General features: G+C 41.5%; 2 protein-coding genes across 4 annotated transcripts in view; both read right to left on the bottom strand.

Annotated features, from left to right (window-relative positions):
- Positions 1–8,629, bottom strand: part of SLC12A1 (solute carrier family 12 member 1) — a 48,318-nt gene extending 39,689 nt beyond the window's left edge. The window contains exons 1-4 of one of the 2 annotated variants that reach the window (XM_070953782.1): positions 8,219–8,629; positions 5,736–5,864; positions 4,964–5,039; positions 672–767 (exon numbers count right to left, since the gene is read on the bottom strand). In XM_070953782.1, coding sequence (XP_070809883.1) covers positions 672–767; positions 4,964–5,039; positions 5,736–5,864; positions 8,219–8,629 — 712 coding nt within the window. Of the gene's footprint in view, positions 1–671; positions 768–1,449; positions 1,546–4,963; positions 5,040–5,735; positions 5,865–8,218 lie in introns of both variants that reach the window. The other variant, XM_070953781.1, reaches the window with a different exon arrangement.
- A 6,496-nt stretch (positions 8,630–15,125) lies between these two features.
- Positions 15,126–25,774, bottom strand: CTXN2 (cortexin 2). Of its 2 annotated transcripts, none has more exons than XM_070953741.1 (3): positions 25,681–25,774; positions 16,909–16,959; positions 15,126–15,506 (listed from the first exon to the last, which is right to left on the bottom strand). In XM_070953741.1, the coding sequence occupies exon 3, from the start codon at positions 15,462–15,464 to the stop codon at positions 15,219–15,221; it is 246 nt and encodes an 81-aa protein (XP_070809842.1). In that variant the 5' UTR covers positions 15,465–15,506; positions 16,909–16,959; positions 25,681–25,774; the 3' UTR covers positions 15,126–15,218. The 2 variants fall into 2 exon arrangements, with proteins under 2 accessions (XP_070809842.1, XP_070809843.1); XM_070953742.1 differs by lacking the exon at positions 25,681–25,774 and adding an exon at positions 22,472–22,544.
- Positions 25,775–27,033: the final 1,259 nt, after the last annotated feature.

The raw sequence follows: 27,033 nt of genomic DNA on the forward strand, positions 1-27,033 counted from the left end.
TGAAAATTATGAGAATTATAGGAGGGCAAGAGATAAGGAAGCAGCTTAATTCTCTTCCTATACAGTACACTTCAAACAGGAGCAATTTCCCTCACTTTATTTTATTTCTCAACTCTTGCAAAATCAAGACTATTATTTAGCTACCTCATCTAAGTTTGCTTTTTTCTAATGGAAAGTATTTTCACAATTACTTTAAACAGATGTTTAAACCCTCACCGATTCAGCTCACTTAAAGATTTGGAAAGTATTAGGGTTTTTTTGTTTGTTTGTTTTTTTTTGCTTTTAAAAATACTTTTTTAAAAAATTTTTTTAAAAAAGTATTGTTCTTCTACAAGCTGTCTAATTTGCCATCCTCTTCTTTATATCAGAACTGTTTCTTTATGACTCAGAGTACTTCCTGCTGTATTTTAGTTCTGTACTCCTTTATTGGATGATCGTTTGTCCAGAAAGAACCATATTTTCTATCCCAACAGCAAATACTCACTTCCCTGATCTCTGAGCTTGGAGATTTTCTTGCAGATATTTCATTTCCCAAACTGGATAAGATCAGACTAGCATTGATGATGTTTGAGTCATGAAACATTTGCAAGAAAACCACCAAACTCAGAGAGCACCAAGAACCCCCTCATTTCAATCCTGAACTACAAATATTCTCCTTTATTTAGACTTACCTCCTCTCACCACTCCATTGGTACATATGGCAGACATGGAAATACCTGTTAAGGTTGTAACAACCACACTCAGGCAAATGACTACGACTCCAAGACCTGAAAAAGTGCCAAAAGAGAGCTTTGACCCAAGTACCTTGGTTATATCATTTACTTTAAAATCCATGAACAGGAAGCTGGTATCCTTGGATAAGAAGCCATCACTCAAGGGAAGGTTGACCGGGAGCTGACAATAGCTGACACGCTCTCTCTATTCATCACAATTAAAGAAATACCTGTCAAGAATTGTGGATCCTGCTTCCATCGGAGCTGACTGCCTTGTTTCTCATGGATAGTGAATAAACAATTTAAAAAAAAAAAAAAAGCAGAAGAATGAATTAATACCTTTTAGGGAACTTGAATAAGTGTTAGCGGGAAAGGAATAATCTGGTCTTCACGTCCGGTCCATTCCAGGAAATGCACCCTGTAATTTTTTATTTGATTTAATTTCCTTTTAAAAAGAAAGAAAAATCTGGAAAGAAATGGATTCCCTTCTTCCATCGGTCCAAGACTTTCTTGAACTGAACCCGGCTTTGTGTTTGCAAATTAATTAATTATAGAAGGTTAATTGTGTGGCAGGTATGACTTACCTGTTGGTTCTTGGGATGGCCATGACCTAGGCTGCTTATGACAGTTGGAGAACTTTTGATTTACAAGACAATAAAACAGGGAACTAATTCAGATGTTTGTGAGCACTGTGGAAAAGGGAAAAACCCTAAAGATTTATTATTATTTTTTTTACCTCCACGGACAAAACCATTAGTTGCTATTGCAGAAGTTGATAAGCCAGTAATGGAAGTAACCATGGTAGCAAGAAGGATTATGATAACTCCAAGACCTGTCAGCAAGGGAGAAGATGACAAAATATAAAATTGACGGTCTGCAGCTTTTCAAAATGGTTCTCTGAGGTAGAGGTTTAAATGAGAAGGAATTCCACTTTTCACTCAGAAAGCATCTTTATCCCCACTGCTGGAGGAACTCCTTTCTCGCCTTTACCGTAGATCCATTTATATCCATGTAATATAAATGTTAAATAAGCTACTGGGACAAGGATTAAGAGCCTTGATAGTCTACAGAGCACTGGGACGCTGGGATTAAATGTCTAAATTGTAATAGAAATGAGCCATCTCTGCAAGCCAGAATATTTATTGAATGAAGGCAAATATATGTCTCCCGGGATAATGTTGCAAAATCCAAGCTGGGTTGGTCACCGGGACCAGAGGTTTACTGTATTTTTTGGACTATAAGACACACTTGTTTGTCTCCCAAAAGGGGGTGAAAATGTCTGTGCGTCTTATAGACCAAAGATTGCCGGAGCCCCGCCCACCTGCCATCTATTTTTTGGTCTCTGCATGCCCCATTTTCAAGCCTTTTCCCGGCCTTTTTCAGGTCTTTTTTTTTCCACCTATTTTTGGGCTTTTTTCCAGCACATTTTTAAAGCTTTTTTTTGGCCATTTTTTTCCGGAAAAAAACGGGCCAAAAAAGCCTCAAAAATGGCTGGAAAAAAGCCTCAAAAACGGGCCAAAAAAGCACCCAAAATGGGCTGAAAAAAACCTCAAAAACAGGCCAAAAAAAGCCTCAAAACGGGTTGAAAAAAGCCCACAAATGGGCCAAAAAAAGCCCCAAAAAAGGGCTGAAAAAAACCTCAAAAACAGGCCAAAAAAAGCCTCAAAACAGGCTGAAAAAAGCCCACAAAATCAGCTGTTTCAGGCTGCCTATTTCCATTGCCTATTGCTGAGCGGGCCTCTGCTGCTTGCTGCAAAGAGGTAAATTGCTGGGAGCAGATTATTTTTTTGCTTGTGCTAATCAAGCTATGCTGAAAACGAAAATGAAAGTAAAGCAGGCTGTTTGCTGCAATGAGGCAAAATTGCTAGGAGGCAGAGGCAGATTTCTTTTTCTTGTTTTCCTCCCCAAAAAGGTAGGTGCATCTTATAGTCTGGAGCGTCTTATACTCTGAAAAATACGGTATATGGACGGAAGGAAACACAGCTATTTTGCCTTTTTTTCCCCCTTTCCCTCTCCACCCCATCCCCAAGAAGATGAGACTGCATTTCAAAATTTGATGACTAGCAAATCATAATTTCAGAATGAAAATGTGCCACTTTGGCTCATTGCAACCACTCTGGTTACCGGCTAAGGCTAAACTCTGATTAAAGTTTAGATTAAAAACCCAGTTGCAAGGTCATTAAGTAACATTTAAATGAATTACTCTCGCCCTTAGCTGTTTTCATACCTTAGAACAAAGTAATGCTCCTTGATGATGGTAATAAGTTACTAAACTACCATTAAAAAACAACAACAACCCCAAAACCCAATTTTGCATGACACCCCAGAGCAAAGTCTTGGCAATGTTAATATGCAGCATCGCATGGCAAGGCACATACTTCGATGGATTTCCAGCAGCAAAGCTTCATTTGCTATGCTTCATAAATTCCCTAAGCACACAATTGTCGGGCGTATTGCCAAACTTGTAAAGTTGTGTTGATGGGCAAAAGTTCCCACTTCTCGTCTGCTTATTTCCTGCCTGTTCCTTGTTCTCTAAAGTGGACGGATAGCCCTTTAAAGTTTCCATGATTAGGGACACAGGAAAATTCCAAGGAACTATAAGAAAAAAAAATATCTATAAAATCTCTCTGCAAAATTAAAAAAAAAAAAAGCTGTTTGCGAGAGGAATTAAATAGGTTTTTGATGAACTTGTTTTCATTTTAGGAGAATATCTGTATCATTGATGTTAGTTTTTGCTAGAACTGTTTTTGAGCAGACCATTTTTATGATGAATTTCGGAAAATGATGGATCATTGAGAAGATTCCTCTTTTATGTTTGAAAACCAGTAAGCATTGATGACAGAAGACAGGCCAAAAGCACATAGAGTTCTCATACAATTTTTATGGTAGAAAAATAGTGAAAATCCTTTAGATTTCAGGAATAGTCATATATATAGTCATATATCGATAGAAAAACACTTAATCTCTCCCCTGGCTTAAGCTGATGAAGGGAGGAGAACTTGTGGCTCAGAGTTTAATACAACTGCCTAACATGCAAGCAACCCAAATTGAGAGCTAAATAGCTTGAAATAGTTCTATACTAGTTTCCCTTTATTTCTTTATCAATGAAATATAAATTTCATATATTCATATATATGAACCCCAAATATATATATATATATATATATATATATATATATATATATATATATATATATATATATATATATATACATATATGTAGGTCTTTGGTTATTTGGGTTTTCTCCCGCGTAAAATTGGAGGTGTCTTGGCAACGTTTCGACGAAGTCTCATTCGTCATCTTCAGGCTGGTGTTTTCGGCTTCGTGCTTCTAGGAGCAATGTGTGTGATCGCAGCTGTTTCTTCCTTTTAACTGCCAGATTTGAAGATGATGAATGAGACTTCGTCGAAACGTTGCCAAGACACCTCCAATTTTACGCGGGAGAAAACCCGAATAACCAAAGACCTACATACAAACACCCGCGAAAACCTCCGAAAACAAATATACATATATATATATGTTTTCTCAGGTTTTCGCGGGTGTTTGTATGTAGGTCTTTGGTTATTCGGGTCTTCTCCCACGTAAAATTGCTCCTGGAAGCACAAAGCCGAGAACACCAGCCTGAAGATGACGAATGAGACTTCGTCGAAACGTCGCCAAGACACTTCCAATTTTACGTGGGAGAAGACCTGAATAACCAAAGACCTACATATATATATATATATATATATATATATATATATATATGTATGTATGTATGTATGTATGTATGTATGTATGTATGTATGTATGTGAGCAGGCATACACAATTCTACAACCCTAGGTTTTCTGTCCAATTCATTAAAAACTGTCTGTCTATCTATCTATCTATCTATCTATCTATCTATCTATCTATCTATCTATCATCTCTCTCTCTCTCTCTCATCTAACTATCTATCTTCTATCTATCATCTATATCTATCTTCCCTATCTCTCTCATCTCTCATCTATCTCTCTTTCTCTCATCTATCTATCTATCTATCTATCTATCTATCTATCTATCTATCTATCTATTTATCATATACTTTTTGCTAACATTTTACAAATTCTTTTCTAGAATTTGCCCAGGCATAAACTAGACAGAATATTAACCTCAGTCCCCATGGTAGCTATTATTCAAGATTATAACATGTAGGCAATTTAAGGTAACTAATGTTTCTCCTGACCATAATAAAAATTTATACCATACTTTTGTTTTAAAAAAACCTACCAATTCCAGCTTGACCAATGATCCAGGAAAGACGAATAAATAGCATAACACCCCAGATGTTGAGCATGCACCTCACCTAAATATTAATAAAAAATAATTAGCATATAACTGCAGAATGCAACAGGTTTAAAATGAATAAAAATAGTTGTGTGAAAAAACCAAATGCATTGAAAAATGCATTGAAAAGTTTAAATGCATTGAAAATGTTCAACATCCAGAAACGACGAATAAATAGCATAACACCCCAGATGTTCAACATGCATCTCACCTAAATATTAAACAAAAATAATTGTATCAACCTATAACCACAGAATGCAACAGGTTTAAAATGGGTAAAAACAGTGGGGAAAAAAACTGCATTGAAAAGTTTAAAGTTTAAAGCTTTAACAGCTTGACATAAAAAGAACCCATATTCTATAAAATATCTTTAGAAAGGAATTGTTCTGATAGAACAGTCATTGTCTGGTAGTAGGAATTTCAATGTAAAATTTAAAATCTTAACATTTGAATGTGTTTTTTTTTTTTAAAAAAAAGAATTAGAACAGAGATATGAAGAATTAGTCATAGGAAAGGATTACTTCAAATCAGCCTCATACATATTCATTGCTGGGGATGAACATGAAAATCTCATTTAAAAAAAAAAAACAACCAGTGGAAGTATCTACCTACTTTTTCTGCCGTATGGAATTACTCAGGTTGCACTACCAACTTTTTAAAAATTTTAAAAGCAGATGTTCTGTACTTGTGCAATCACAAGATAAATGCTGCTTACCAGGACGCCCTTCACCCATCCAAATTTCACTATGCCTTTAGTTTCTTCTTCCTTGCGGAATTCGGCTTCTTCTGCGTTGCCATCTGCTTTGCTGAATTTGTCCACCGAACCCGAAGTCGCCGTGATATTCTGATCAGACAGTTTTAAACAAAACAGCTTATTTTACTGGAATTCATAACAAAGGGATGGTATTGTCGTGCGTAGGTGGGAAATACATAAGAGCAGAACAACCGCAGCATGTATCAAGTGTAAAATTATTTCTTTTCATTTTTTTTAAAAAAATAACAGCTAGGTTCAAATGCTTCAAGTGTGAAGAGATGAGCAGTGTCTGTTCATATGTCCAGCAGTTTGCAACAAGACTAGAAACTGGAAGATTTGCGAGTTCTAGTCTCGCCTTAGACCTGAAAGCCAGCTGGGTGATCTTGGGCCAGTCACTCTTTCTCAGCCCAACCTACCTCACAGGGATGTTGTTGTTGTGGGGAAAATAAGAGGAGATGTTTGCCTCCTTGAGTTATTTGTAAAAATAATAAAAGTGGGAAATAGATAAATAAATAGCCAATGTTTGAAAGCTTTTGGGTCAACCTCATCTCAAAGGGCAGTTACAACAGCAGGAAAAGTTATATATACATACATATACTGGATACATAAACACACAGACACACATATATGCATATATATGTTTGCACACATACATACATGTACCATGTTTCCCTGAAAATAAGACCCTGTCTTATATTTTTTGAACCCTGAAATAAGTGCTTGGCCTTATTGCCATGCGCTCAAAAGCCCGATTGGGATTATTATCAGGGGATGTCTTATTTTGGGGGAAACAGGGTATATACACACATATACAATCAATTATATTAATTGTTTATAGTATGTAGCAGGCATATTCTAAAAACTGCTAATTCAAGTCCTGCTAAACTGACATAACCCTATCTCTCTAGGACGATCACATTTTCCCCATTGAAGCTATGGTTAAATCTGTCTATATATATATATATGTTGTGAAATCGTTTAATTTAATTTCACAACATATAGACAGATTTCACCCTAGTTTGGATTGGGAAAATGTGACCATCCAAATCCAAAAACGCCAGGAAATTTCTAGAAGCCTGGGACACTCTGACAAATCAGCCATCGATAGACACATGGACATTAACAACATCTATAAGATAAAGGTTCCTCTTGCACATCTGTGCTAGTTGTTCCCGACTCTAGGGGGCGGTGCTCATCTCCGTTTCAAAGCTGAAGAGCCAGCACTGTCCAAAGACATCTCCATGGTCATGTGGCCGGCATGACTCAATGCCAAAGGTGCACGGAACGCTGTTACCTTCCCACCAAAGGTGGTCTCTATTTTTCTACTTGCATTTTTTACATGCTTTCGAACTGCTAGGTTGGCAGAAGCTGGGACAAGTAACGGGAGCTCACCCCATTACACGGCACTAGGGATTCAAACCGCTGAACTGCCGACCTTTCGATCGACAAGTTCAGCATCTTAGCCATTGAGCCACCGTATCCTCTAACAACATCTATAGACTATGCAAAAGAGACAATCAACCAGCCCAAAAAAGAACAAAAAGACTCCAGCACTTCTCCAACAACAATCAGCACCCAGATCAGCTTAGATTAACTCCAAGGTTAACATCAGACCAACAATTAAGTAAGCTATAGCCCAATCAAGAAGCCAACAGCAAACAGCCCAACCAAAGAATTGCTAAGACCACCCCAAGCAACACTGACAGGGCAAGACACTAGAATATAAACTGACAGCAAACCATACTCCTTACTAGCACTGATGATGTTACCTAATTTGGTTCATGAAATGACTACAAGAGAACAAGCAAGCTCAGAGAGCTCCAAGATCCTTCATGTCAACCCTGAGCTACAAATATTCTCCTTTATTACTACAGCAAATATTTGGGGGTGGGGGTGGGGAATCAATCTCAGATGGTTTATGTTCCATAACTATACTTGTGCAAGTTACAAGTATCCCAGAAGAAGGAAACCTTAGGTTTTTGCATATTTTTAGGACTCCTAAGAATGCCTTTCCTTCTGGCTGTTTAAAGGTAAAGGTAAAGGTTCCCCTCGCATATATGTGCTAGTCGTTCCAGACTCTAGGGGGCGGTGCTCATCTCCGTTTCAAAGCCGAAGAGCCAGTGCTGTCCGAAGATGTCTCCGTGGTCATGTGGCCGGCATGACTAAATGCCAAAGGTGCACAGAACGCTGTTACCTTCCCACCAAAGGTGGTCCTTATTTTTTCTACTTGCATTTTTTACCTGCTTTCAAACTGCTAGGTTGGCAGAAGCTGGGACAAGTAACGGGAGCTCACCCCATTACACAGCACTAGGGATTCGAACTGCTGAACTGCCAACCTTTCGATCGACAAGCTCAGCGTGTTAGCCACTGAGCCACCGCGTCCCTAAAGTCCCTAAAGTGACTAAAACAGCAGGGACCAAATCAAATCATTTCTTTTGACATACCTTTGCCAAGTGTTCGTGAATATCCATCAGACTTGGCCGGTTCATTTTGGCTCCTTTGATGCTTCCAGTGTTCTGGTAATAATCGATTTTTGGCACCACATCCATGGTGTTATGTCCAAAGGTTTTGAGATAATAGGTGTTACTTTGTGTGTCGTAGGGATGAAAGCTTCCATCAGGCTTGGCAGTGTCGCCATTTTGGAAGAAACGGTCATAAGTTTCTTGGGTTCCAGACCTGAAGCTGATGTGGAGTCTCTTAATGGCATCTTTAGCGAACGAAGTTTCTTCGTAACGTTGTGGATCGGGATCTCCCTGAGATTGAATTGAGTTCTCGTGGCTTTCATTAATGACATTAACCTGAAATCTATGCAAATGCGGATCCAAAAATACGTTTGGAGAATTATTCATAGACATAGTTGTGGATAACCGGTCTTTTATTTCACCGATATCGCTGTTCTGTGTTGTCAGATTTTTTTTTTCCCCAGCAGGGTTGTCTAGATGATCTTTTGTGATTCACTTAGCGGACACTTCTGCAGACGTTCTGTACCATAGGTGAAAGTAAACTGTTCGCTCTGCCTTCAAATACAGGAATTTTTTTAAAAAAAAGAAGAGCTAATTTATCTCTAAACATTAAGATAGCAATAACAATAGCACTTAGACTGATATACCACTTTACAGTGCTTTTACAGCCCTCTCTAAGCAGTTTACAGAGTCAGCCTCTTGCCCCCAACAATCTGGGTCCTCATTTTACCAACTTCGAAAAGGATGGAAGGCTGAGTCAACCTTGAGCCTGGTGAGATTTGAACTGCCAAATTGCAATCAGCTGGCAGTCTGCACTCTAACCACTGCGCCACCGCGGTTCATAAATTAAAGATAAATTATAATTGCTAACAACAATGGTAAATGACTGAAAAATTTCAGCTGCTGACTGTTTTTAAAACCAAGAACTCATTTTGTACTTCTTTCTTGTTATGTTCCCGTTTTATAATGATGGTGAAATAAGCTTTAAAGATGTTTGCGCCATGCGCTACATGAAGCCTAAATCCATTACTGATCAATGTTGGTCAACAGGTAGCATTCTGGTATTTTTAATATTAGATGATTAGCAAATAAAATAGGAGGGGACCTACGTTTTTTTAGAGCACTATGATCTTCAACACTGGCTTTAGTTAATGTTTGAGCAGTTTTAATTTCAGAGGTTATTTATTTCTTCCAATCCCAAAATAATTTCTAAAACACCGTAATATTTAAAAAGGAAAGAACCTGAACTATGCATTTCTCACCCAAATATTACTTTTCCTTTATTTTTCTCTTACGGACAATTTTTTTCCCCCAGTGGAAACTTACTAGAAGAAATAGCATGGGGAGGAATGGTATTTTGCATTACAGGAAGGAATGTAGATTTAGGTTTAAAACAGAGAAGGCAGGAAGTGGTAATTGGGAAGAATTTTTCAGTGCTTCTTTGTCTAAATTACTTCCTTCTATTTCCTGTCTTGGTTTAGTGACAAGGGGTTAGTTAGTACCCATTAGCGATTCCCACCTTGTGCTGATTTCGTCAGTCAAATGTACTCATTCACTGAGAGCAATCTGTACCTACCAAGGTTACAACCTACAAAGCTTTCCTGGTTATTTTTTTATTAAAATGATAGTTGTTAAATTGGTTAAGGAGGAAAGAACAGCTGTGTTTTTCAGCTTCTCGTGATCTGGATCTTTCTAAATTGTTCGGTAAATGGTTATGAATGAATCCAGAAGAAAGTCTAAAACTTTGGGGGAGCAGTTTTAAAAAATCAATTAATGTTGATTGAATATAAAAGAGAAATATGGTCCGTTCACCTGTCCATTCAGCAACTCTCCCACCCTCTGGTTATCCAGACTACAGGTTTTTTAAAAGTCAAATACAAGTAATGAACTTAATTCCTCCCCCAAAAAAATTATTATTGACAATTTAAAACAGAGAAGATGTGATAAAGTGATGAGAGGAAATGAGTATCCATTTTTCCATTCAAAATGATTCTTACTCTATATTTCCTGAGACTCTTTCCCCCTTTTTATTTCTAGAGCAAAATATGGTCTAGGACCTTTTGGGAGCCATCTCAGGGGTCTTCTAAATCAAAATAATTTGCCAGCCTAGGTTGGAAAAAAAATACAGTATTAAAACACTACTGAGAAGCAGTAATGGCAATGAATAGGTCAATTTGAATGTTTAATATGGTAAATATCGATAAACATAACCCACACAAAGAAAAGCTCTTTTGGCGTACACCATATTTTTAAAAGCAGGGAGGTGTCCTGAGGTAAAAAAAAATAAGATATTTAAGAAACTCTGCTCTGAAGGGAAAAAAACCATTTAGGAAGGAATTTAAAGAGCAAAGAACTCTGGTAGCAAATGGCTTGATTATCAGTTTTTCTGCACTGCATTTCTATTGCTGCTCTTAATTAAAAATAGATTTAATTTTCTTCTATACTGTACATTCTTCTGTAAAGTGAAATTTATCTCTGACTTTTAAGCTATTAAGCTGAAGACTGTAAGTAACTGCTGGAAACAGAAGATTGTTGAGAAGAAAAATGTAAGGGGTACCAGTCATTTTTTTAATCTGACATCCAAGCAGGGGGGAAAGAAAGAAAGAAAATAAGACTTAGACCAGTTTGCTTGTTACAAACCTACTACAGCACCCAAATGTGCCCATTCATATTTCTAGAGCGTGTGTGAATATTCGAACATCCAGCTTGTCTCTGAACATCTGGCGCAAATTTAAGCGTGATAAAAATTGTATTTTAGCAACAGCATATACGTGAAGTGAAGCCATTTTCTCAGGATGTTGATTGGTATAACTTACACTTACCAATTCGATTGTTGGGATTTTTTTTTTTTTAATGTGAAAACGTGGTCTGGTTCTTCCCATTAAAAAAGTTTTATTTGTTACGGATGAGCTGTTTTCAAAATAGGGAACAGATTTTCAAACATAAATGAGGAACGACTTGTTATCCGAGCTGGAAATGAAATACATAAAAACCTTACCTCTTAACCAACGATTGGCAGGAAGAGTGTTTTCGGGAGCCTGTTTGCTGCAGCACTTCGTCTCGAAGTATATTCAAAGTAGGTATAAAATCAGCTACCATATCCAAGGTAGTTTTAGCTGCTTCTGGCGCTCTATTAAACGAAGCAGTAATTTCGTTTCTTATTTGGGGGTGAAATTTAAGCGTCCTTCATTGTGGACCATATTCTATTGGTCTCTCTATAAATTAGCAAGGAAATCAGCCAATCCTAGAATTCAGAAGACAAACCTTGGTTACCCCTAGCCCTGAGGACACATTTCAGTCTGTTAAATATTAGCTTGTAATGAACTCATTAATACTTGAATGGTAGGAGTCCAATCTAGCATTGGTCTCTTACTGAAAGTCAGTGGATATAATGAAAGTCATTTACATGCTCATCAAAATCTTAACCGCTACTGTTTTAAGTTTATAAATGACAGATGAAACAGCAACAGCATATTCCCAAGCAGTCATGTGCTACTGAAATAACTTTTATGCAGTGGTGTGAAAAAGTCCTTAAATATTCATGGTAATACATTTTATTTTTATTTTTACCCTTGAAGCAACGAAAGGTTATTGGTAGTCATTATTCTCCAGGCTCGGTTTATGTTAAATTCCTTCTGACAGATGGATGACCATACACACTTGTTTAAAAATGAAATGAAAAATGGACAGCAATAGAGCAAACCTTGCCCCCACAATAGGACAAAATAATTATGATCGCAAATATTTCATATTTCGACTCTCAATTATTGCTATTCATTTGAAATTTGCTTGATCAAGTATACGATCAATAGTTTAAATCTAGACAGTCAGGCACCATTTAAATCATGTAATATAAAACGTTAAACATATTTGAAGGGCGATGACAGTCATTAAAAAGCAGCAGAATCAAATTTATTTTTTATGTTTGTTTCAATGTCTTCGGCCATCGGGACAACACTAGATATTTATAGGCTTTTATTAGAATTGCAAAAATGCAAGGTCAAATCTAAAATCAGTGATCGGAAAGAGAATCACACTGCAATCCTAAACCAGTTAATTCACCACTATAGTTAGTTACTGTAGTGGCTCAGTGGCTAAGACACGGTGGCTCAGTGGCTAAGACACTGAGCTTGTCAATCGAAAGGTCGGCAGTTCAGCAGTTTGAATCCCTAGTGCCGCGTAACAGAGTGAGCTCCCATTACTTGTCCCAGCTTCTGCCAACCTAGCAGTTCGAAAGCACGTAAAAAAGGAATGTAGAAAAATAGGGACCACCTTTGGTGGGAAGGTAACAGTGTTCCGTGCGCTTTTGGCATTTAGTCATGCTGGCCACATGACCATGGAGACGTCTTCAGACAGCACTGGCTCTTCGGCTTTGAAATGGAGATGAGTACCGCCTCCTAGAGTCGGGAACGACTAGCACGTATGTGCGAGGGGAACCTTTACCTTTACCTTACAGTTAGATAGGCTTGGCTTTGCAGATACACAAAGAATTATAACTATTGTGTTGGATTTGGAAAATAGATAGTGAAGAAGGATTTCTTTCCTGTTGCTCCAAGATTTCATGTACATGTGATTGTTGCATTTGATGGTGCTTAATTTTCCTCTGACATCTCACATTTTGTATAAAAGAATTCTATCTTATATTATAATGTGTGAATTGACCTAAATGTCGTGGATTCAAATCCTGAAACATAGTTCTTCCATTTAAAAAAAAAAAGTGTACAAAATGCACTTAACTAGTGGCACATCCACACAAAATCATTCTTATTCGATTATTTACCCAAAAAAGAGAGATGTTTCTAGCTCCTCAAATTCTAGGTTGTTTACAATAGTTGTGAAAGATTAGACAAAACATATTCAAGGAAGCTGCTTGTAAAACGCATGTATTACTAAAATCCCATTCAGAAATCTAAGTATTTGTAGGAATAAGCACAAAAATGGACATACATTTTGCGTGTGCTTTTAAAACAGTACTGTGCTGCATTCTATTCATATTTCTGGCTTCATCTGAGCCTATTTTTGTACTATGTGTTCCTCTTGGCTTTCCTTGTAAAATTCTGGTACGATTTGAGTGGCATTTCATTTAGCCGACAGAATCACAAATTCCCTCAGTTGTCATCTGTCTAGATTATAAAGCAAACGGCGCAATATTAAATTATAGAGATGAGGAGCGATCTGTCTGAGCTGATTGGCCTTATCAGAATAGTTCTTAGAGCACACTTTAATGAAAGTTAACAGTGTTAAAATGAAATGGTGGTTGGTTCCAACAGTTCTTAAAATGGAGTAGAAGAGCTGTCCAAAGCAGTTTTGGCACTTCTGCCCCTCCTATCTGTGAGCAGAGAGGTGACCTTGAAGTTACGTCTGTTTTTAATGATTCTAAAACAGGTACAGGTTGTCCTTGATGTACAAGCCCACAAACGAGCCCAAAATTTCTGATGCTAGGCGACACATCAGTTAGGCCAGTGGTGGAATTCACATTTTTTTTACTATCGGTTCTGTGGGCTTCGCTTGGTGGGCGTGGTGTGGCTTGGTGGGTGTGGTATGGCTTGGTGGGTGTGGTTTGGTAGGCATGGCATGGGAAGGATACTGCAAAATCTCCATTCCCACCTCACTCCAGGGGAAGGATATTGCAAAAACTCCATTTCCACCCCACTCTGGGGCCAGCCAGAGGTGGTATTTGCCGATTCTCTGAACTACACCCCTGAGTTAGGCGAGTTTTGCCTCATTTTGTGACCTTTCCACAGTGCCACAGTTATTCAGTGAATCATTGCAAGACACTGCAACCGTCATAAATATGAACCAGTTGTTGCCAAGCGTCTGAATTCTGGTCACATGACCATGGGGATGCTTGCAACGGTCATAAGTGTGAAAAACGGTCGTAAGTCACTTTTTTCATTGATGTTAAATGTTTGAACGCTCACAAAATGGACTGTCAAAAATCGTGGACTACCTGTCCTTCTATATACGGTATGTTATGCTTCTTTGTGTTCTGTTAGGATTTCTTCTAAAGGGTTTGTGTGTTCCTGTTGTGATGTGTATAAGCAAAGAGGATAGAATAGAATAGAATAGAATAGAATAGAATAGAATAGAATAGAATAGAATAGAATAGAATAGAATAGAATAGAATAGAATCACAGAGTTGGAAGGGACTTTGGAGGTCTTCTAGTCCAACCCCCTGCTTAGGCAGGAAACCCTGCATCACTTCAGACAAATGGTTATCCAACATCTTCTTAAAAACTTCCAGGGTTGGAGCATTCACAACTTCTGGAGGCAAGTTGTTCCACTTATTAATTGTTCTCACTGTCAGGAAATTTCTCCTTAGTTCTAGGTTGCTTCTCTCCTTGATTAGTTTCCACCCATTGCTTCTTCTCCTAACATTAGGTGCTTTGGAAATTAGTTTGACTCCCTCTTCTTTGTGGCAGCCTCTCAGATATTGGAACACTGCTATCATGTCTCCCCTACTCTTTTTCAGATCAAGGGGTCTGAGGGGCCTTTGACTTTTGTGTTTTGGTTGCGTTCCACAAAGTAAGGTCAAGTAAGGTCAAAGTAAGGTCAAATCTAGATTTAAAGATTTAAAATTAAATTTAAACCAAATTAATTCCAGTTAATATCTCAATATGCCATGTATAGAATATTTCCAAAGACAAATTCCTTGTGTGTCCAATCACACTTGGCCGATAAAGAATTCTATTCTATTCTATTCTATTCTATTCTATTCTATTCTATTCTATTCTATTCTATTCTATTCTATTCTATTCTATTCTATTCTCCAAATGAAGACCCCCGAAACATCTCCCAGTCAAAAAAACCCCCCACATCTAATGATGTAAGTGGTTTCATTGAGTCTGCCATAAAGCTTTATTTAACCAAAAAAAGGCTACCGCCACAAACATGGCTGTCAATTACAAATGTTTCGAATTCCACCGCTTCAGGAAAAAAAAAATATCAGAATTAAGGCAGGACACGTTTTGAGGATTTTGCTTCATGCAAGAGCATATTCAAATGTCCCTTTATCGAGGCCTTCAACTTCGCCCTCCCAGGTGGAGGAAGGCATACTGCTGTAGGGATCCAATAAGATTTTGAAGCATCTGATGATCAAAAGTCCCAGAAAGACACACAGGATCCCCACAAAGGCGAAACCGGTTTTCTGCTCCAGGGTCAGCGGGAAACTGGACACCTCATTGACGCTCATGGTCACTGACACGTTGTTGCAGTAGCTACTGCTCATCTCTGGGCTTCACATTCTGCTGATTCAGGATTCGCGCTTCCTCTGTACAAAACACAACAACAACAACAACGAGAGAATAGAGACTGTTTTGGATCTGAGGAAGGGGTCTCAGATGTCTAGCCACTCCCACCCAGCATCCAAGGATAGGAGGGACAGGCCAGTTTTGAGGGGATTCGATGGTCTCCTCAGGTTGGATTTATGAGAGGGTGACATGGATGGGTTCACAAAATGGCTGCCAAGACATCTACAATCGGACATCTCAACATTCATCAGACACAGCAACCTCTCCAGGATGCCTTCCCTTGACCCTTATGAGTTCTTGGTGTGACCCAAACATTAGTTTTTGAGATGGTGACATGAATGGGTTAAAAAATGGCTACCAAGATGTCTACAATCAGACATCTCAACATCCCTCAGACACAGCAACCTCTCCAGGGTGCCTTCTCTTGACCATTATGACTTCTTGATGTGGCCCAAATGTTAGATTTTTTGAGCGGATGATGCAGATGGGTTAAAAAATGGCTACCAAGATGTTTAAAATCGGACATCTCAAAATCCCTCAGACACAGCAACATCTCCTGGATGCCTTCTCTTGACTCTTCTGAGTTCTTGATGTGGCCCAAAGGCATTCTGGGAAATAAATATGAAGCTAGAGACTGGTGCTTTATTTTGCAGTATACCAGCTTCCAATTTTTTTTTAACATGTCAGATGAATCCAGGACACACCAAGGAAGGTATCTGAGGACCCATTATATCTCCGAGCCCACCTTACCTTCCCCCATGTGGCAGCAACTCTGCATTTTCCACCCATTTGTTCAAATCCTGCACTCCAACATGTCTGAAGGAAGCTGACATATCTCCTCTTAATTTACCCTCCCTCAGGTGCCTCCCAGATATATTGGTTTCCATTTCTTGTGTGGCAACCGAGGCACCTCTGTCTTACCAACTACCCTATTCATTTCCTATATCAAAATTGCATATAAATGCTAATACAGAATGGCATAACACATGATTAACTTATGACAGCTGCGGTGATGGAATTTGGCACTTAAGCACTGATTGAGACCCAGCTTTGGAGTAAACTTGATCTATTGGTGGCAGCTTATTATGAGCTGCCTTCATTCCTACAACAATTTCATTCCTGCAATAATTTTGCTAATTTAAATCCTCTACTGGATTCCTTCCTCAAGATTTGCTCCGCGTTCCTGCTTTCTTTTTCCCCCTGCACTCCTGCTTTATTCTTCATTTCATTCCGAATGGAGCTCAATCCAACTGATTCATGTCAAAAAATCCTCCTCCTCCTCCTTCTCCTCATTTTTTTTCTTAATAATCCTTCCTTCAAGAACTGAAAGGAATGGTGTATTTGTTTTTAGCTGATGAGCTAGGAGTCCCAGTTAAATGCAGTGATTAAGGTGACTCTATATGTTGATATAATAAATGCTACCTGATGCATTCACGTAAGGCACAATTCCAGAGTTTTCTGAAGTTTGAACAGCTGTAGAGACATAAAAAAGAAAAAGAAAAAGAAATTGTGAGACTTTTGGGTTAGGATGGCATTCTTTAAGTACTGAGCTGAATTCCAGATAAGAATTCCATGTAGAAAATCAAGCAACTGTTTATGACTTTATCATTATATTCAACCCACATACCTGAGTCCTTTCCTTTCCTTCTCTTCCCTTTTCTCCTCTCCTCTCCTCCTGTCTTCTTTCTCATTGTTTCCCTTTTCTCTCTTTCTCTCCTCTGTGTGCTTCCTTTCCTTTCCTTCTTTCCTTCTTTCCTTTCCTTTCCTTTCCTTTCCTTTCCTTTCCTTTCCTTTCCTTTCCTCTCCTCTCCTCTCCGCTCCGCTCCTCTCCTCACCTCACCTCACCTCACCTCACCTCACCCCACTTCACACCTTTCTTTCTGCTATTCTTCTAACCAGTATTTTCCAACCTTGACAACTTTTTAAGATATGCGGACTTCAACTCCCAGAATTCTCATGGCTGGCTGGGAAATTGTGGGAGTTGAAGTCCACATACCTTAAAGTTGCTAAGGTTGGGATGCATTGATATAAACCTTTCAGCTGACATGTTTTTCTTCCTTCTGCCTTTCAAGTACCGTAGCTTCAAATCTACAGTGGCCAGGCTTATATGACCCAAGGGGATTCAGCAAGCTGTCAATTCCGAGATGGCAGGATATGCTGGGAAAATTTCCGGCTGCCATCTGCTGTATATTTTTCACAGCCAATTTGCAGATGGACCTTCTCGGATTCCCCGTGTCTTTCGCCTGCCTTCATTGGTTCCGAATTTTCCTTTTTAGCTGCATTCCTTTCTCAAGATGATTAACAGTGGACTAAGCACTGTTATTAACATCTGCTGCTTGCAATTACTGCAAGTTCAAATCTCACCAGGCTCAAGGTTGACTCAGCCTTCCATCCTTTCAAAGGCAGGTGAAATGAGGACCCAGATTGTGGGGGGCAATAAGCTGACTTTGTATAAATATACAAAAAGTATGAAGGCTATTGCTTAACGCATTGTAAGCTGCCCTGAGTCTCCGGAGAAGGGCGGCATATAAATTAAAGCAAATAATAATAATAATAATAATTGGGATAACCCAGTCCAAATATCAAGACACTGTTTTCCACAGTGGTGTTTTTTTCCCTCTGAAAAATCATAAGCAAGCATAAAAAAAATCCGATCTGTGTTTACTATATATTTCCCAGGAAAATCATCTTAATGGCAGCAAAACCTAACAATGCCCCCGAGTATGGGCGCCCCTTAAATGGGGAAAGGGTGGTAAGAATCTCCCGGTCTGCTAGAAGCATGATAAACCCAAAACTACAAAATACTTCACTTAATCCTCCAGGGAAAAATTGAAGACAAACAAGGAAGAAGAAGAAGATCATGGCTTCAAAATCTAAGGGACCGGTTTGGACAAAACTCAGCAGCACTTTTTCGTGTGGCTGTTGATAAAAATAGGATCGTCAACATGATCGCCAACATCTGATGATGGATATGGCACAACAAGAAGAAGAAGTTCCCAACATCCCTTGGTCATCAGGTTATGGTTAACTGTGTTATTGTCTTGAGAGGTTAGAATAAGAGGTTCAAAGAAATTAGACCAGGGGTCGGCAACCTTAAACACTCAAAGAGCCACAAAGGTCCTAACCGGAAGCCCCCCGTTCAATTCTGGAGCTGACCAGAAGTCCAGTTCCCCCACCATAGAGTCTCCTCCTAGCGTAGCGTCCTTTTTCCTCTACCTGTTCTAACCAAAAGTCCTATCAATTGTGGAGCTGACCAGCAACAGGGAGCTGCAGTAGAGGGATGAAAGAGCCACATGTGGCTCCAGAGCCACGGGTTGCCGATCCCTGAGCTAGACCATAGTAAATGTTTTGCTGACGGATTGCTGCTCTTTTCCACATGGTCAGTGGTCAGGGATTCTGTGTGTTGGCAACAGAAACAAACACCCACACACCCACAAACCACAGACTTTGGAGGAGGACTTTTAGAAGTTCTTCATCTCTTCTGACCAGACATTATTACTCAAGCTCAGAGTTTCACCTGTTGCTCCACTGTCATCTCGTTCAGTTTACCGCTTAATAATTAGATTTCCTTTATTTTTAAAAAAAACAAACGTTGGAAGTAGTATCCAATCATGGACTTTTCCCCTACCATAAACTAATCCCACAATTTCCTTTTCCTGAAAGAGAAGGAGCAAGTTTTAAAAGATATGGAAGTATTTCATCCTGAGTTGTCTCATATTTCATCATTACTGGAGTTTGGAAGAGTGGTTTCGAAATGAAATTGTGTGGCCGTGAAGGTCAAAAGCAGCCTGTACTTCTTGCTCCAGTTCATTTGTATATTATGGCACGATTAAAAAAAACAACTCTGGACATTTAACAGAACAAAACATGCGCGCACACTTTTATTTTTTCCTTTAACGGAAGCACTGAATGGATGAAAATTGGAGTTCAGCCATCAAGTCAAGGATTTCAATTCTTTAGCCTTATTATTATTCTAGGACATGCCATGATAACATATAACATTACATTATGTTCCTTTCCAGGCTTGGTAAAGATTTCAGTGGTTCATTAGTGAAAAGAGGAATACATGAGGAAAAATGCTGCATCTTACTCCTTATTCATAAATTAATGGAATTGAATGGGATAGTGTAGTCCTATTACTTTTTAAAAGGCAATTTTTAATATGCTTATCAGATTTTTATGCCACCCTTTAACTTTCTTGAAAAATATAATCTCTCTCATCTATCTATCTATCTATCTATCTATCTATCTATCTATCTATCTGTAAGAGCCTTGGTGGCGCAGCAGACTAAAGTGCTGTTAAATAGCACCAGCTGCCTGCAATTACTGCAAGTTCAAATCTCACCAGGCTCAAGGTTGACTCAGCCTTCCATCCTTTTGAGGTAGGTAAAATGAGGACCCGGATTGTGGGGGCAATAAGCTGACTTTGTATAAAAAGAACACCACCTGAGGGGGGGGGGGGCTGAAAGCCCTATTAAGCAGGTATATACAAAAGTATGAAGGCTATTGCTTAACGCATTGTAATCCGCCCTGAGTCTCCGGAGAAGGGCGGCATATAAATTGAACCAATAAATAAATAAATAAATAAATAAATAAATAAATAAATAAATAAATAAATAAATAAATAAATAAATAAATCTCTATCATAATCTCCTTTTAACAACTCATAACGAAGTTATGAACGGAATTGAGTATTTACTGGCCGGATGCCCTTCCTGTCACCAATGCAGAGTTATATTCAGCAGATATATTCTCAATCTGCCCAAAGAAAGAAATATCTGCCTAGGATACCTAGGATCGAACTCACAGCCTCCTGATTGTGAGGTGAAAGCTCCACCTGTAGGCCACTGCACCACTCATCCATCCATCCATCCATCCACCCACCCACCCATCCATCTGACAACCTCTCTCTCTCTCTCTCTCTCTCTCTCTCTCTCTCCCTCCCTCTCTCTCTCTCTCTCTCTCTCTCTTCCTCACTCTCTCTCTTTCTCCCCCCCCTCTCTCTCTCTGCCCCATTCTCTCTTGCTCTGAAAGTGATGAACATACCTACTCCTGCCTCCTATTTTCCCCACAACAGCCCTGTGAAGTGCATTGGACAGAGAGAGTAACTGGCCCAAAGTTACCCCACTGGCTTTCATGCCTAAGAACTCGTAGTCTCCTTAAATCGAAACATACAGAGCTACTGTGCTGCGATGCACACAAAACCCACTTTTAAGACCGAAGGGCCAAGCCTGGTTAGTTGGGATATGAACCTCACTAAATATGGTGGGAATTACACAAAGCCCGAGCATGGACACAACCAGGCAGTTAGGATTCTTAACCACGATTCCAGACAGTCCAAGCAAGACACTTCCTGGTGAGCAAATCACGTTTTCCCCAATAGCAGGCTGCCACTGGCCTTGGAGTGCTGGGAAAATGCAATATTTGCCACAACTCAGATGCTAACATAGAAATGATGTTTTGCTTTACAGCAAGAAAGGAGCCACAATTCTCCACCCATTGAATGGAATTGAATTAGCATTGTTTCTCTTCTTCAGAGAGTTAAAATCCAACACCGACTACTTTCTCTGTTGTGTTTCCTGTTGTTACCCTGTAAATCGCCAATGTGTCTTCAAGGAAATCCACTAAATGGCTATTGTGTTGCATGTTCTAAGGAAGTCTCCTTTGAGTCCCGGGACATTTCCAATCAGGCAACATTTGTGTTGTTTTCACCACGCCATTATCCAAATGATTTGATACGGCCACCTCTCAGGATCCTCAATCTAGTTACAGTCCTAGAATTTGGGGGGGGGTGTCTCCCTTCCAAGATACTAACCAAGCCTGATCCTGCTTAGCTTCTGAGCCCAGACAAGGCCAACCCGATGCCAACTGCTGGGTTTGTTCAAAAGGCCATAGAAAACCGTATATTAACAGGTAGCAATTCCTGAACTTTTAATTTCATGAATTGTTTTGCCCAGTGGTGAAATCCAAATTTTATTATTACCGGTTCTGTGGGTGTGGCTTGGTGGGCATGGCAGGGGAAGGATACTGCAAAATCTCCATTCCCACCTCACTCCTGGGGGAAGGATATTGCAAAATCTCCATTCCCACCTCACTCCTGGGGGAAGGATATTGCAAAATCTCCATTCCCATCCCACTCTGGGGCCAGCCAGAGGTGGTATTTGCCAGTTTTCCGTACTACTCAAAATTTCCGCTACCGGTTCTCCGAACTGCTCAAAATTTCCGCTGCCGGTTCTTCAGAACCTGCTGGATCTCATCCCTGGTTTTGCCCAGTATTCTTGGAGATGGCTATGCATGCCCTAAAACCATATCGTTGTACCCAGCCTGGACTTCAGCCTAAATAGGCTGCTTATGAACAGACCGATGGATGCCATATCACCACAACAAGCTGTGCAAAGGCAGGAAAAAAAAACAAACAAAAAACAAACCAATTGTTGATTCCCACTTCAACCCGATTCCCTCTTGGGATAACGACTCTCTCACAAATGCTGCAGTTGTCACCGCATCCACCTGGGGAAGCCTCATGGAAACCAACCGGATCTGTTTTCCAGTAACACCCGGCGAGGCGACGGGTGGTTAAATCTCTCTGGATCGGGCGGGGTAACGGTAACTCCGGCAGCTGGCATTATAAATGGCAAATATTTACATGCGCTACGCTACCCCCCCCCCCCAGCGTTGGGATCTGCTTAATGGTAAACGGATCCTTTCTCTCCCCCCCCCCCCCGCCTTCTTCAGGACTCCGCTGCCAGATCTTACCTGGTCATAACCAGGCAGAGGCAGAGCAAACGATGCAAATAGCCACGATCCTGGATTAGGAGTCCCCAAAAAACCCACAAAGCAAAGTCGGGACATCCTGTTGCGTGGAGCAGGGCTCCGATGAGCGACCCCAAGCCGACCCACCACCCTTCCTCTTCCTGGCCCATCAGGCTCTCCAGCCCCTTCCTCTCTCCTTGTAAACCCCCCCACCCACCCTCAGCCCACTCACCCCGGTTCCAGCCAGACATCCTGAGCTCAGCGCACCGTCGCCTGCTCGATCCCACCACGGTCGAAGTTTCAAGGTCTTCAAGTCGATCCGGCTGCGACCTGTCAGCAAAGCCCGGCTCTCCGCTCACCCCCGCCCAGCCGCCAGACCATCTTCGGGGCTCATCTTCTCTCTCCTTTCCCCCTCCCCTCCCCTCCTTCTTCTCCCGAGAGGCTGGGCTCCCACGGCTGCTATTGGGCGCGCCTTCCGCCGGGTCCCACCTTCAGGGTGGGGGTCTCCAGCTCGGTCCAAGGCAAAAAGCGGGGTCTGGATTGGGGGGGCGGGGGTCGCCGCAGCGTGGAGGTGGTGATGGAGCAGGGTGGGGTGCGTGTGTGTGTGGGGGGGGGGGGTCGAGGTGAAGGCGAGACCCTCAGCCTCCTTCCCAAAATTATTCAGGTTCGCGCCCCGAAAGCGCGTGGAAAGTTCCTGCCGAAGGCTCTACGTGCGAGGCATTCCCAAATTCTCTGCAGCGGAGGCGGCTGGCCTGGCCGGATGGTTCCTTGGTCTGAAAGCCAGATGCCAGCCAGCCCCAACCCCGGGGAGACTCCTCGGCTTCCTGCCTGCTTCCCTCGGGAGCCCCTCGGAAGGGATCGCTCGATCTTACTGATTTCATTGATTGTGTGCGGGGTCTCGAACCGGCCCGAGGGAGCTCCGCCTTGTATTGGGGGTTGCCAAGCCGGGAAGGTGCGGGGAGGGAGGGGGCTTTGGCAGGGAGTCACCCGGGGTTACTAGGGAGGGTCCAAGGGGCTCGGATTACTCCCCCTCCCCAGTGCTGGGAGTGGTCGAGCTGGCTTTTGAATCCCACCTGGGGATTCCTTACAGGTAGTCCTCGACTTACAACAGTTTTGTGGGAAGCCACCCCCACCCCGTAAGAATGAAATATTTTGGGAAATATTAAAAAAAAGGCAGAATATTATTGTTGTTGTTAGTTGCGAAGTCGTGCCCGACCCATCGAGAACCCATGGACAATGTTCCTCCAGGCCTTCCTGTCCTTTACCATCCTCTGGAGTCCATTTAAGCTCACCCCGACTGCTTCGGTGACTCCATCCAGCCACCTCATTCTCTGTCGTCCCCTTCTTCTTTTGCCCTCAATCGTTCCCAGCATTCGGCTCTTCTCCAGTGAGTCCTTCCTTCGCATTAGGTGGCCAAAGTATTTGAGTTTCCTCTTCAGGATCTGGCCTTCTAAAGTGCAGTCAGGGTTGATCTCCTCTAGGACTGACCAGTTTGATCGCCTTGCAGTCCAAGGGACTCACAGGAGTCTTCTCCAGCACCAGAGTTCAAAGGCCTCCATTCTTTAGCGCTCAGCCTTCCTTATGATCCAACTTTCACAACCATCCATTGCAACTGGGAAAACCATAGCCTTAACTATACGCACTTTTGTTGGCAGGGTGATGTCTCTGCTTTTTAGAATGCTGTCTAGACTTGCCATAACTTTCCTCCCCAGGAACAAGCGTCTTTTAATTTCTTGGCTGCAGTCCCCATCTGTGGTGATCTTGGAACCCAGGAAAATAAAATCTGTCACTACCTCCATTCCTTCCCCATCTATTTGCCAGGAATTAAGAGGGATGGATGCCATGATCTTAGTTTTCGCAATGAAAACTAAGTGAATGAAAACTTAATGAAAACAGAATATGATATATTTCCCTAAAGGAAAAATGGGGAAAAAGGGAGGCAGAAACCAGCCCCTGTCTCCCTGCCCCCCATGCAGAAACGGAGGAAGCCAGTTTTTAGAAAGGCAGATTCAAGACAGGATATTTCAAGAAAGCCCTCGCAGTGAAGTTTGACAGCTAACAAAGGCAGAATGGTAGGATTAGAACAAGCAACTCCCTCATCCAAGATCCAACCCAGGACAAAAGACATTAGCCACAATAGGAATTGCCCAACACCCTTGCAGAACACAAGTCCCATCATTGCACCACTCCCTGAACAGCTCAAACTTCAAAGTCGCAGAAATTTATAAAGATCCATCCACTCAGCTGACCATTTTGTTCAGTTGACCCAGAACTGCGCGCTGCCTTTGTGGTTCTGTTCAATAAATCTTTTTTTTAAAAAAATGGATTTATATGCCGCCCTTCTCCGGAGACTCAGGGCGGCTTACAATGCGCTAAGCAATAGCCTTCATCCTTTTGTATATTTATACAAAGTCAGCTTATTGCCCCCACAAACTGGGTCCTCAATTTACCTACCTTAGAAAGGATGGAAGGCTGAGTCAACCTTGAGCCTGGCGAGATTCGAACCTGCAGTAATTGCAGGCAGCTGGTCTTAATAACAGGGTGCTTTAGACCACTGTACTACCAAGGCTCTTGATTTTTCCAATCAGCCTCCCTGTTGTTTCCAGTGTTTTCCTTCCAGCTTGGAACCAAGCTGCTGGGGGTTCACAGGGGTTCGGGAGAACATCTAGCTAAGATTCTGTGCAGTTTGGAGAATCCCCAAATCCCACTCCTGGCTGGCCCCACCCACCCCTCCCCTCCCCTCCCCGGAGTCCCCATGTGGCCCGTTTTGGATGCAGGTAAATGCAGGGTGCGTGCAGAGGGTTGGGGAGGGTGAAAAACAGGCCTACCGGAAGTTCAGGAAGGCCAGAAATGGGCCCAGAGGGCCTCCAGAGCCTGGGGAGGCCATTTTCGCCCTCCCAGAGGCTCAAGGAAAGCCCCCCGAGCCCGTGGAGGGCAAAAAGGGGCCCCTTGCCTATGGTGCAGGAGGCCGATTAGGCCATGCCCACTGTGGTCATGCCTACCCAGCAACCGGGCAGAGAACCCCTTGCTAATTTTTTTGAAGCCCACGCCTGCTTGGAACTGAACCAAATGGATTTTTCTTCCAACGGTTTGTTTGGTGACTAAAGTTAAACGGCACTGGGAAAAAAAATGACTTATGACTGTTTTACATTGCAGCATCCCTGTGGTGACGTGATCAAAATCCAGTCCCTTGGCAACCGACTCGTATTTATAACGGTTGCAGTGGCCCGGGCTCCTGTGATTCCCCTTTTATGACCTCCTGATGGGGAGGTCAATGGGAAAGCCAGCTGCATTTAAAGAACTGCGTTACTCGTTTAACAGCTGCAGGGATTCGCTTACCAACGGTGGCAAGAAAGATTCTAAAAAGGGGACAAAATTGACCTAACCGCTGTCTTGTTTAGCAACAGAAATTTTGGATTCGTAAACCAAGGACTGTCTAACCTGAATTTCCATGCAGAACTTGATAGTGAAGCTTCGTCCCCCTCTAAGTTGGATTCTGATGTTCCAATCCTGAATGCAGCTGAGCTGTGTTAGCCTGAATCCTGGCAGAGGTACTGGCAGCGTTTGACCGATGCTGGATCCAATGGATGTTGTTTTCCTGCTTCCATTCTTTCCCTCCCAGGCTGCCTTCCTTCCAGGAATTTAGGAGAAGAATAGCTGGGTTTCTACCTTCTGTGCCATTGCCAAGAAAAAAACAATATTCCTATAATAGACAGGCGTATCGGCTTATTTTGATGTTGCCACAGTCAAGGAGTCCTTGTGGACAGCTAAACAAAGAACAAAATTAGACTTCATGAAGCCAACCATTGACTTGAGATAACCCTCAGTTTGGGTTTGAACCCACTACCCAATTTCCGGAGTGGCCTAGTTATCAGGGTTCCGATGGATGCCGTAATTAAATCATGAGCCTCGAGCCAAGCTTCAAAAGAAATCCAGTTATTTATTAGGAGCTCCATGTCGGCAGGTACCCAAATGAAGCCAACTCTGACCCAACGTAATTTACGACCCTAATCATGACCCTGTTTCCCCCCTCCCCCCAGAGTGTGTCATCAATCACATTCGCCAACAGAGCAATTTCGCGGGTTGTAGAGACCACTCCCCTCTGGCCGCTGTCGGTAACCCTGGGAGACAGCCTTGAGAAAGATATGTCTGGAATGTGCTCCTGTCTGTGGCTGCCGTGCTGCTTTGTCGGTTTCCCATCCCCCCTTGCCTATGGCAACTCGAGAGCAGGCCAGGGATGCTTTGTGAGTTGACACTAGTAGTTAAAGCAATTCTTGGGGACCTATTTGGACTGCTGCAAATGTCCTGGGTGAAATAAAAGATCTGGACTTTGTGTCTATGGAGATTCTTAGTCATCCATGGTTGTCCCAAAGGTGCTTTTTCAAGAGGCAACTGGACTTTCTGGTTTTTCTTTTAAAATGTTTCACTTCTCATCCAAGAAGCTTTTTCAGCTCTGGTTCAAAGTGCATAGCTAAATAACTATGGAGATTCTCAGTCATCCAGGTCATGGTTGTCCCAAAGGTGCTTTTTCAAGAGGCAACTGGACTTTCTGGTTTTTCTTTGAAGATGTTTTGCTTCTCATCCAAGAAGCTTCTGTCAGCACTTCAACCTGCATTTACTCTAGTGCTGACATAAGAAGAAGAAGCAAAGGCATCTGGAAAGGGACATTTGACTTTTCACCTACTTATTTTCCCTGGAGATAATATCCCCTAGGAGATGGGATGGGAGGGGGGAAATTCCTTTGAGCTGGAGTAGATTAGGGGTAGAATGACTTGGAAGATGGCCAATGAGTGC

Source organism: Pituophis catenifer, unplaced genomic scaffold (assembly GCF_029215685.1).
Source record: "Pituophis catenifer annectens isolate HBS135680 unplaced genomic scaffold, rPitCat1.0.hap2 SCAF_14, whole genome shotgun sequence".
In the NCBI taxonomy this organism is placed as follows: Eukaryota; Metazoa; Chordata; class Lepidosauria; order Squamata; family Colubridae; genus Pituophis; species Pituophis catenifer.